Source organism: Saccopteryx leptura, chromosome 1 (assembly GCF_036850995.1).
Source record: "Saccopteryx leptura isolate mSacLep1 chromosome 1, mSacLep1_pri_phased_curated, whole genome shotgun sequence".
In the NCBI taxonomy this organism is placed as follows: Eukaryota; Metazoa; Chordata; class Mammalia; order Chiroptera; family Emballonuridae; genus Saccopteryx; species Saccopteryx leptura.
In genome coordinates this window covers 283,784,659-283,796,947 of record NC_089503.1, presented here as the reverse complement: position 1 = coordinate 283,796,947, position 12,289 = coordinate 283,784,659, and the positions used below count along the sequence as shown (strand labels likewise).

Sequence of the window (12,289 nt, the reverse complement as noted above, 5' to 3'; positions counted from 1 at the left end):
GGAAGCATATGCCAAGTGTGTCATGAGCTGGGAGAGGTTCAGGGACTGTGAAGGCCAATGGGGCAGTAGCTCAGCTAGTGAGAAGATTGGAAGGAGGTGAGGTCCAAGAATTGGTTAGGGGACAGACTTCAGGTCAAAGTAAGGAGCTTTGATTTTGTCCTTAGTGTTATGGGAGACTATTAAGATGTTTAATGCAGAGAAAAGTTGTCATATGATGTATATATATATATATATATGTATATATATATATATATATTAAATTTACTTTGAAACTCTGGTAGCTATATGGATGATGGATTTTAGGGAGAGTGGAAGCTGGGAGACAGGCAAGAGGTAATGGTGACTTGGACATAGAAGTCACAGCAAAGAGACATGAATAGGACGAAATGTGTTTTTCAACAATCAACAGGATTTTTTGATGTGGAGAGAGGTTGTAGAAATGAGAAAATTGAATAAGGCCACATTATTTTCCCCTTAAGCAAGTGGGTGTTGATGACTTACATAGAGATGGAACAGACGAGAAGGGAGTCAGTTTGATGTTGGCGGAAACAAGTGTTGAATTTTGGTCAGGTTAAGTTTGAGTCTATTAATTAACCACGTCAAAATGTTGAATAGGAAGTCTGACATAGGACTTTCAAGGTAAGAAAAGAGGTCAATACAAAACTGAATGCTTGGTGTCTAGTTGGCTTTAAAGTCAAAGGGACTAGCGGTGACCTAAGGAATGAGGGTGGGGAGAGCATAGCCAGGGTCCCCAGGATGAGTCTGTTTGCTCCGCATCAATTAGAAGAAAACCACCAAGGAAATGGAAGAAGATGGAACAGGCACTTTTTAAGTCAGAGGAAAGGAGAGGTAATAAACCTAACCTGATCAGCTGGGCTGGGAGAGAGCCCACAGACTAGTTAGAGAGGGCAAGCAAAGGAACTGTACAGTAATCTGCCTCCCCATCGAACTGTGGTGCTATCACTGAATGTTAGCAGTTGAAAACATCTCCATCTACACATCACATTGCCTCCTTGGATTAATACATTAGACTTAATAGAAAACTTATGCCTCTGTACAAATAATTTTGGGTGTCATGTAGACTCAGCCTTTAAAAAAACCCATTGTCATTATACTTCTCAAATTGCTTTTCTGCATCAGGAGCAGAAATGGGAAACTGAAAAAAATAGAAAAGGAATGAAAATGCTACTGAGACTTCAAGCTCCAGTTTAAATGTGCAAGCACACAAGGCGTGCACATTTTAAAATAAAACAGATGAGCTATTTAAAATGTTTTATTGCAAAACTTAAACATTGTCACCATTACTATTAAAAAAATTTTAGAAGGCAATTTTTCTGTTCTTTGTACCTTTAAGTCCTTGGCTCTGATGTTCTGCTCCTCTGACCTTGATCTAATCATGAATATCTATGCTACTTAATTATAATAAAAAAGCCTACATTGCACTCTGGATGGTAGATGCGCTTTTTTTTTCTTTTTTGGTCACCTGCCAGTTCTCAAAATTATAGCAGTGGGAAGAAATGCAAATGAAGGCCGTGCTTGACAGCTAAACATAATGGAATGCATGGTCCACATTTGAAAAGTTACCTTAAAATAAAAGGTAGCATATAAAAAATCATTTCTTTAAGGTCATCTATGGCTTTGAATTACAGCTTTGAAGAATTTCCAATTTAGTCATCAGAAAAGAAGAAGCTAAAATAAAGATTATAGACTTTGCTAGAAGGAAGACAGAGTTTTACTTCCTCAGAGTTGGGTGATCGTATGACATAAAAACCCAAAACAAAAACTCCAAAATATTCATTTCATGGAGTATTGAAAAAAGTAAACCACTGATGAACATTTTTTATTATGATTTTACTTGCAGCTAATAATTTTTTTTGTAAATGTTCAAAGAAAGCTCATTTTATCTTATGTTACAAAATGTAAGGTGAGCTACAATAGGCTGAAGGTTAATTACATAGATCAATATAACTTGAGGAATTGTATTTCTTTACTTAAATAAATATATTTTCCAAAGGAGATTGAAAAGCAAATGGATGAATACTAAATAGTTATTTTTAAAATTATATATATGTATTTTTGTATGTATATATACATATTCACACACAAAAAACCCCCCAGAATTATTTGATAATTACCCACTCCAGATAACATTAGGGAGGCCATTCAATAACTTTATTAAATTATCCTCCTTTTTGCTATTCGGGGCTGACAGAGAGGATCTCTCAGATACCTTTTTGCGTGTTGAACCCATTTCACAGACTACTAGGAGGCAAGTACTGCTTAGCTGTGGTCCACAGAGCACACAGAACTCTGATAGCCAGCGCCAGAGACTCCTGTGGGTGCTCTTGTCTATGCTTCACTGCTTCCCTATGTGATGCAATGAAATGAGCCCGAGAAAAATAAGGCCCTGGTTTTGGTTCCACTTGAGCCATTTTTGTGAGGTCTTGAGTAAATCATTGCACTAAATTATGTCTCAGTTTCTGCACTCAGTTTAACAATCACAGACACTGATTGAGCATTTGCCATTTTTCAAGTCTGTATAAGACACAGAAATTTCTAATTGTATTTATAAATAGATCATTTCAATGTAACATGGCAGAGGAAATGATGAAGATATGCTCAGGACGCTACAGGAGCAAAGCAAAGTAGGCGAAGTCTCATCTGTGAAAAGATACACAGTGTCCTTCCTACCCACCTCACAAGTATGTAGTGAAAATGAAGCAATACTGGTGAATGCCCCTGATTTTTAAAAATACAACTCATTGCATTGCTATTAGTGGTAGTTGTATATATAGATAAGTAGTAGAGACAGTGGTAGCAGTAAAAGTACTACTAAAACTAAAAGATGTTAGAAATTAACATCATAGTTAAACAAGATAGATAAATAGATCGACTGATCAAAGGAACAGCATAGAAACTCCAGAAATGTAAACAGCAGTATACAGTGAAGGAGATATCTTACTAATGGGAAAAACAGAGACTTTTTAGTAAATAAAGTTGATGATAATCATATGAAAAAAATAAATTCACTGTTTAAACCTATTCTAATATAGTTTCCAAATGGGTCTGAGATGTAAAGGTTAAAAAGAATAATGTGAGTACCAAAATAAACTATGAATGAATGCCTTTATCATCTGAGAGTGAAGAAAACTCTTCACCATGGTTCAAAATCTAGAAGCAATAAAGGAGAAGATGGATAAATTTGATTAGAAACATAATGTCTCTCAAAAGACAAAACGAACGAACAAACGTAATAAGCCTTGTATATAGATAATAAGACAGGAAGCAAACTTAAAAGATGTATGGCATATGGAGAATAATATTTGTAACTGTTATCATAAACAGCAGGTTAATATCTTTAGTATATTAAAATCTTCTAAAAATTAAAAGAAAAAGTCTATAATCCCATAGGAAAAATGGACTAGATGTACAAATAGGTAGTTTTCTGGAAAAAAATTAAATTATTCTATAGCAATGAAAAGATGTTCAATTTTTCTCATAAGAGAAACGTTAATTAATATTTCAATGAAATACTATTTTTCCACCTTCAAATTTGCAAAAAGTGAAAAGTTACAGTATATTATATTAGAGACCGTGGGGAAACAGTCATTCTCATACATTTTTGGTGAAAACACACAGCACAGTATAACCATTAAAGAAGGGAATTTGGCAATATATAGCAATGTTATTTATGGATTTACTTTTTGATTTAGCAATCCTACTTGTAGGAATCTATCCTTAAGACATGCTCAAAAAAAAATGCAAATGGTGGTATACACCAAGTTATTCATTAGAACCTACTTAAGTGCAAAAATAGAGAAACAATGCAAATACATGTCAATATAAGACTGGTGAAATAAATAACAGTTCACCACACAATGTGGTACTATACAGCTATCAAAAGGAATGGGCAATATTTTTATATAAATATATATAGTTACAAATATATAGTTACAAACCCCTAGGTTATATTAACTAAGAAAAGCAGGTGAGAACAAGTATGACTAATATGCTACTGCTTTTATAAGAAGGGAGAAATACATATGCACAGAGACATGTACACATACATATAAAATTGTCTTAATTTAAAAAAGGGATAATTTTTTAAAAATTATAATTGACAGCTAAAGGAGTAAGAGAGAATATAGGAATATATAGGCCTTATTTTGGACATAAATTTTACATTATTTGAAAAAAAAAATAGCCTGACCTATGGTGGCTCAGTGGATGGAGCATCAACCTGGAAGACTGAAGTTGCTGGTTCAAAACTTTGTGCTTGCCCGATCAAGGCACATATGGGAGTTGATGCTTTCTGTTACCCCCTCTTCTCTCTCTCTTCTTTCTCCAAAAATGAATAAATAAAATCTTTAAAAAAAACGGTTAAGAAAAAAACAAAATTAAGATTTAAAAGTACCTCAAAGTATAAAGAAAAATGAAATAACAGACCTAGTTGTAGATAAAGTGATTTAACCAGTGAGAGACTACTGTCTGTTATCAAGTGTGTTTAAACATATTGGGTTGGGGAATAAGTTCGTAGCGTTTTTATATTTTCTTTTATTTTACAACAATTTGTTTGCTGTTTGGCAAAGGGTAAGTATTCATTCGATAAAACTCTTTCTGCTCTACAAAACTATGTTAACTGTATTTTTGAGTTATTTAATTTTTTATTAGTTTTGAGGCTTAGAAATGGAATACTCAGGAGGCAAAAATCAACATTTTCGACACCTGCTCTTCTTTGCTTTTCATCGAGGTAAAAAAGCTGCCGAAGCAGCCCGGGACATTTGCGACGTGTATGGAGAAGGTGTCATAGGCGAGTCTACAGCACGGAAATGGTTTGCAAAGTTCAAAAATGGCGACTTTGACGTCAATGACACATGCCGCAACGGAAGGCCTTCTGAATTCGATGAAGAACTGGGAAATGCTCAAAAAGAATGCCACGGTCAACAAGGAGCTCTACATTGCCCAGCTACACCGCGTGAATGAGGCTATTCGACTGAAAAGACCTGATCGACATGGTCAAACCATACTCCTTCACGACAACGCCAGGCCCCATGTTGCACAAGTCGTCAAAGCCGCACTCCAAGAGCTCGAATGGGAGGTCCTTCAGCATCCGCCGAATTCTCCGGACCTTGCACCAACCGATTACCATCTTTTTCGCTCCCTGTCAAACCATATGAAGGGCGTTACCTTCGATAACAAAGAGGTTCTTAAAAACTGGCTCAACAACTTCTTTGACACCAGACCAGGCGATTTTTGGCAGAACGGCATCAACAAATTGGTTGAGAGGTGGGAAGAGGTTGTAAACAGCAATGGCGAATATATAATTGATTAACTTATTGATATAATTATTGTTTTTTGTTTAAATAAAAGTCTTCGGTAAAAACGCTACGAACTTATTTCCCAACCCAATAATAATTTTAGTGAACATTTTCAGGGGTTATAACATAAAGAAAAATAACTGCAAGAAAAATCTGAAACCCTTTTCAACAATCATGTTGCTGGTGGTAGTGTTATTCTAAGACTGCTTACTGAGTGTATCTTTGTAATAGAACAAATGTGCCAATATAGTCCTCTCGTTGAGAACTTGGATTTGGGTCCTGGAAATAAGTAGAAAGAGATCAGAGTTTGATAAGGTTAAATAAAAATCCTGTGGCACTGATTCTGATCAAGGTATTAGTATAATCCAAAATGGTTGTTCTCTTAAAAAGAAAAACAAAGAACATTTTCTAGCTTTGCTCATTGTAAGACCTAGAAACTGTGATCGACTAAGTAGCAATGAGCATCCCTATTGCCAAGATTGTAGTCTCTAAATAGCATTATATACAAAAAGGAAACAATTTTTTGGAGAAAGAGTTGACTTAAAGTTCGGGGAAGGAAATGATGACCATAGACTATCTTACAGCAGGAAGCAAGGCAACAACCAAACACTACCGAGGCTTGTCTGAAGGACTCAGGCCCCAACATGAAGAGGACCTCTGTGCCCAAATATGCAACAGTTTGAGCATCAGTAATTGTAGTGGATTAAACATTAAAATTTTTGAGTCCATGAATTAAAAATAATAGGTTTTTTTTTTTTAAAACAACTAATAGATCACCTTTGGGAGATATTAAAGCTCAACTCATTAACTTGAAAATCTAAAAACAGGAAAAGAAATAGAGGTCTTTTATTCTTACATAAATTGTACTTCTGTGTATTTTAAATGGTTGTTGAGGAATTATTTCAGCTAATAAAAGTGGAAGAAATATAAAATATCACCACCTTGTAACCTTGTAACCTCCAGTGGGGTAGTTGATTTGGGCAAATATCATCAAGAGGTGCGGACACTAAAAAAATGAAGATAATCAGACATTCTGCCTCTTGATTTGAGTTCATGATACTCTCTATGAAGGGATTTTGCCAAAACACAACAACAACAAGAAAACACCTAAATCTGATTATCTAAATCTATCAAACAATTTTTAGGGAATAAATAGGAGAAAAACCAGTAGGATGATGCCATGTGGATATAATCAGCAAAATCCAGACTATACAAAACACTATATTCAGTGTTCAAATTAAAAAAAAAAAATTCTTTTAAAAAGAGAAAAAGAGACAAAAGAGGAATATATATGAAAAATATAACCTGCCATTTGGACTATATCAGCTTTGTTTGAATTTGAGTTGAATAAAGTATAAAACAAATTTGAAAAATGGGAACAATTAGAGACATTTTACAGTGACCAGGTATTTGATGACTTTAAGAAATTGTGTGTGTGAAACAATGACATTTTGATTATTTTTTTAAAAAGTAACATATATAACATGTAGGTTATATATACACATTAGACAAATTAAATGCTATAATAGTTAGATTTTGCCTCAAAATTGCCAGGAGAGATGTGGGAAAAGTGATTAAAGATAAGTTGGTCCATGCTGAAGCTGAGGCCTTAGATAAATGGGTTCGTATGTGATTTTTTTCTACTTTTGTTTATGTTTAAAATATTCCATTATTAAAACAATTTTAACATGGGAAAACTGAAAGAAGATAGAGATTATTGATATTCTTGCAGACTCAGTTGCTCCCAAGTGTATTAACTGGCAGAATCTATAAATTCTGTGAGTTGAAAGAGAAGTTATAGAAAATCAAGGAGGAAGGAGATATGTCAAGTAAACCATAAAAAGCCTAAAGTTAATATAAAGTGTGATTTACTTACATTTTTCTGGCTGATAAATCAGGTTATAATGCACCATATGAAGAGTTATCAGAGCCATAAGTGTAGACATAAAAGGAATAGGAAAAACCAGGGCCCAAGCCCCAGAGTACTGAACGTAAGATATTCCCAGAAAGGCAACAGTTGCATTTAGGTTCGTAATCCAGTAAAACCTGAGGCACACAGATAAACAAAAATGAAAGTACCGTTGGATTACTTCAGATAACAATTGCTAATTTTAATGCTTTTACAGAAATGTAAGCTATAAAATAGTGGCGTGTCAGCTGAACTACATTTTTCAAATATTGTTTATTAGATTTCTAGATAAGTTTATACTTAACAACTTTCTTCTCGGTTTCATTATCTTTGCTTCTTTTCTATTTAGAACAGATGTAGAAAGAGTGTGTATTTTCTCTAAAGCAGAAGTTGACAAATATTTTTTGTAAAGGGCCTAGCTGTAAATTGTGTAGGCTTTGCAGGTCATACGATCTTTGTATCAGTTACTCAATTCTGTGTCATGGAGCTAAACAACCTGTAGACAACTGCATCCACCTAATTAACCTGGAGAGGTTACAGGTTAAAGAGTTGCATCTTCTTATTTATTCTTGGTAAAACTCAGGAATACTCATGTTATACACAGACCATACATTAAATCAAAGGAATGAGTGACAATTGAATAAAACTTTCAATATCTCCTCCTTGTGAATAGTATAACAAATATACTGCTCACAAAAATTAGGGGATATTTTTTCACTTCATATTCATTTTGAAATATCCTCTAATTTTTGTGAGCAGTATGAATACCTATCACAGCTATCTGACTTGTAAATTGTGGGGAGATCATATCTCTCTCTCAACCTTTCATTGGGTCTAAATTCTGCTGTTAGAATCATATTGAAGGCCCTGCCCAGTTGGCTCAGTGGTAGAGCATCAGCCTGGTGTGTGGATCTCCTGAGTTCAATTTCGGTCAAAGCACAGAGAAGCGACCATCTGCTTTTCTTCACCTCTTCCTCCCCCTTCTCTCCCTCTCTCTCTCTCTCTTCCCCTCCATGGCTCCATTGTTTTTTTTGTTTGTTTGGTTTTTTTTTTGTTTTTTTTTTATATAATTTTATTTTTTTAATGGGGTGACATCAATAAATCAGGATACATATATTCAAAGATAACAAGTCCAGGTTATCTTGTCGTTCAATTATGTTGCATACCCACCACCCAAAGTCAGATTGTCCTCTGTCACCTTCTATCTTGTTTTCTTTGTGCCCCTCCCCACCCCCTATCCCTCTCCCATTCCCCCCTCCCCCCCCGTAACCACCACACTCTTATAAATGTCTCTTAGTTTCACTATTATGTCCCACCTACGTATGGAATAATACAGTTCCTGTTTTTTTCTGATTTACTTATTTCGCTTCGTATCATGTTATCAAGATCCCACCATTTTGCTGTAAATGTTCCGATGTCATCATTTCTTATGGCTGAGTAGTATTCCATAGTGTATATGTGCCACATCTTCTTTATCCAGTCATCTATTGATGGGCTTTTTGGTTGTTTCCATGTCCTGGCCACTGTGAACAATGCTGCAATAAACATGGGGCTGCATGTGTCTTTACGTATCAATGTTTCTGAGTTTTTGGGATATATACCCAGTAGAGGGATTGCTGGGTCATAAGGTAGTTCTATTTTCAGTTTTTTGAGGAACCACCATACTTTCTTCCATAATGGTTGAACTACTTTACATTCCCACCAACAGTGTATGAGGGTTCCTTTTTCTCCACAGCCTCTCCAACATTTGCTGTTACCTGACTTGCTAATAACAGCTAATCGAACAGGTGTGAGGTGGTATCTCATTGCCGTTTTGATTTGCATTTCTCTAATAGCTAAAGAAGATGAGCATCTTTTCATATATCTGTTGGCCATTTGTATTTCTTCCTGGGAGAAGTGTCTATTCATATCCTCTTCCCATTTTTTTATTGGATTGTTTGTTTGTTTGTTGTTGAGTTTTATGAGTTCTTTGTATATTTTGGATATTAGGCCCTTATCTGAGCTGTCGTTTGAAAAAATCATTTCCCATTTAGTTGGCTTTCTGTTTATTTTGTTATCAGTTTCTCTTGCTGAGCAAAAACTTCTTAGTCTGATGTAGTCCCATTCATTAATTTTTACCTTCACTTCTCTTGCCATTGGAGTCAAATTCATAAAATGCTCTTTAAAACCCAGGTCCCTGAGTTGAGTACCTATGTCTTCTTCTATGTACTTAATTGTTTCAGGTCTTATGTTTAGATCTTTGATCCATTTTGAGTTAATTTTTGTACAGGGGGAGAGACTGTAGTCCAGTTTCATTCTTTTGCATGTGGCTTTCCAGTTTTCCCAGCACCATTTATTGAAGAGGGTTTCTTTTCTCCATTGTGTGTTGTTGGCCCCTTTATCAAAAATTATTTGACTATATATATGTGGTTTTATTTCTGGATTTTCTATTCTGTTCCATTGGTCTGAGTGTCTATTTTTCTGCCAATACCATGCTGTTTTGATTGTCGTGGCCCTATAATAGAGTTTGAAGTCAGGTATTGAAATGCCCCCAGCTTCATTCTTTTTCTTTAGGATTGCTTTGGCTATTCGGGGTTTTTTATAGTTCCATATAAATCTGATGATTTTTTGCTCTATTTCTTTAAAAAATGTCATTGGAAGTTTGATGGGAATTGCATTAAATTTGTATATTGCTTTGGGTAATATAGCCATCTTGATTATATTTATTCTTCCTAGCCAAGAACAAGGTATATTCTTCCATCTCATTATATCTTTTTCGATTTCCCTTAACAATGGTTTATAGTTTTCATTATATAAGTCCTTTACATTCTTTGTTATGTTTATTCCTAAGTATTTTATTTTTTTTGTTGCAATCATGAAGGGGATTGTTCTTTTGAGTTCCTTCTCAGTTGTTTCATTGTTGGCATATAGAAAGGCTATTGACTTCTGTATGTTAATTTTGTATCCTGCGACCTTACTGTATTGGCTTATTGTTTCTAGTAGTCTTTTTGTGGATTCTTTGGGGTTTTCGATGTATAGTATCATATCATCTGCAAAAAGTGATACCTTTACTTCTTCTTTTCCGATATGGATGCCTTTTATATCTTTGTCTTGTCTGATTGCTCTGGCTAGAACCTCTAGTACCACATTAAATAAGAGTGGAGAGAGTGGACAACCCTGTCTTGTTCCTGATTTAAGGGGGAAAGCCTTCAGTTTAGTGCCATTTAATATGATGTTAGCTGATGGTTTATCATATATGGCCTTTATCATGTTGAGATATTTTCCTTCTATACCCATTTTGTTGAGAGTCTTAAACATAAAATTGTGTTGTATTTTATCGAAAGCCTTTTCTGCGTCTATTGATAAGATCATGTGGTTTTTGTTCTTTGTTTTGTTGATATGGTGTATTACATTAACCGTTTTACGTATGTTGAACCATCCTTGAGATTCTGGGATGAATCCCACTTGATCATGATGTATTATTTTTTTAATATGTTGTTGTATTCGATTTGCTAGTATTTTGTTTATTATTTTAGTATCTGTATTCATTAGAGATATTGGTCTGTAGTTTTCTTTTTTTGTGCCATCCTTGCCTGGTTTTGGTATGAGGGTTATGTTGGTGTCATAAAATGTGTTTGGAAGTATTGCTTCTTCAATTTTTTGGAAGACTTTGAGTAGAATAGGAACCAAGTCTTCTTTGAATGTTTGATAAAATTCGCTGGTATAGCCGTCAGGGCCTGGACTTTTATTTTTGGGGAGGTTTTTAATGGTTTTTTCTATTTCTTCTCTACTGATAGGTCTGTTTAGGCTTTCTGCTTCTTCTTGACTCAGTCTAGGAAGGTTGTATTTTTCTAGGAATTTATCCATTTCTTCTAGGTTGTTGAATTTAGTGGCATAAAGTTTTTCATAGTATTCTACAATAATTCTTTGTATATCTACGGTGTCCGTGGTGATTTCTCCTCTTTCATTTTGGATTTTGTTTATATGAGTCCTTTCTCTTTTTTCCTTGGTAAGTCTTGCCAAGGGTTTGTCAATTTTGTTGATCTTTTCAAAGAACCAGCTCCTTGTTCTATTAATTTTTTCTATAGTTTTTCTGTTCTCTAATTCATTTATTTCTGCTCTGATTTTTATTATCTCCTTTCTTCGGCTGGTTTTGGGTTGTCTTTGTTCTTCTTTTTCTAGTTCCTTAAGGTGGGAAGTTAAGTGGTTCACTTGGGCTCTCTCTTGTTTGTTCATATATGCCTGAAGTGATATGAACTTCCCTCTTATCACTGCTTTTGCTGCATCCCATAGATTCTGATATGTCGTATTGTCATTTTCATTAGTCTGTATATATCTTTTGATCTCTGCACTTATTTCTTCTTTGACCCATTCATTTTTTAAAAGTATGTTGTTTAGTTTCCACATTTTTGTGGGATTTTTTTCCTCTTTTTTGCAGTTGAATTCTAGTTTCAAGGCTTTATGATCAGAAAATATGCTTGGTACAACTTCAATTTTTCTGAATTTGCTGATGTTGTTTTTGTGGCCCAACATATGGTCAATTCTTGAGAATGATCCATGTACACTGGAGAAAAATGTATACTCAGTCACTTTGGGATGAAATGTCCTGTAGATGTCTATCATATCCAGGTGCTCTAGTGTTTTGTTTAAGGCCACTATGTCTTTGTTGATTCTCTGTTTGGATGACTGATCTAGAGCCGTCAGCGGTGTATTGAGGTCTCCAAGTATGATTGTGTTTTTGTCAGTTTTTGTTTTAAGATCAATAAGTAGCTGTCTTATATATTTTGGTGCTCCTTGGTTTGGTGCATATATATTAAGAATTGTTATGTCTTCTTGATTCAGTGTCCCCTTAGCCATTATGAAATGGCCATTTTTGTCTCTGAGTACTTTTCCTGTCTTGTAGTCAGCATTATCCGATATGAGAATTGCTACACCTGCTTTTTTTTGGATGTTATTTGCTTAGAGTATTGTTTTCCAGCCTTTCACTTTGAATTTGTTTTTATCCTTGTTACTTAGATGAGTTTCCTGTAGGCAGCATACAGTTGGATTTTCTTTTTTAATCCATTCTGCTACTCTGTGCCTT

General features: G+C 34.8%; 1 protein-coding gene across 1 annotated transcript in view; it reads right to left on the bottom strand.

Annotated features, from left to right (window-relative positions):
• Positions 1-12,289, bottom strand: part of SLC15A5 (solute carrier family 15 member 5) — a 129,845-nt gene that overhangs the window by 97,112 nt on the left and 20,444 nt on the right. The window contains 1 exon segment of the mRNA XM_066361130.1: positions 7,195-7,364. Within this exon segment, the coding sequence (XP_066217227.1) occupies positions 7,195-7,364 (170 nt within the window).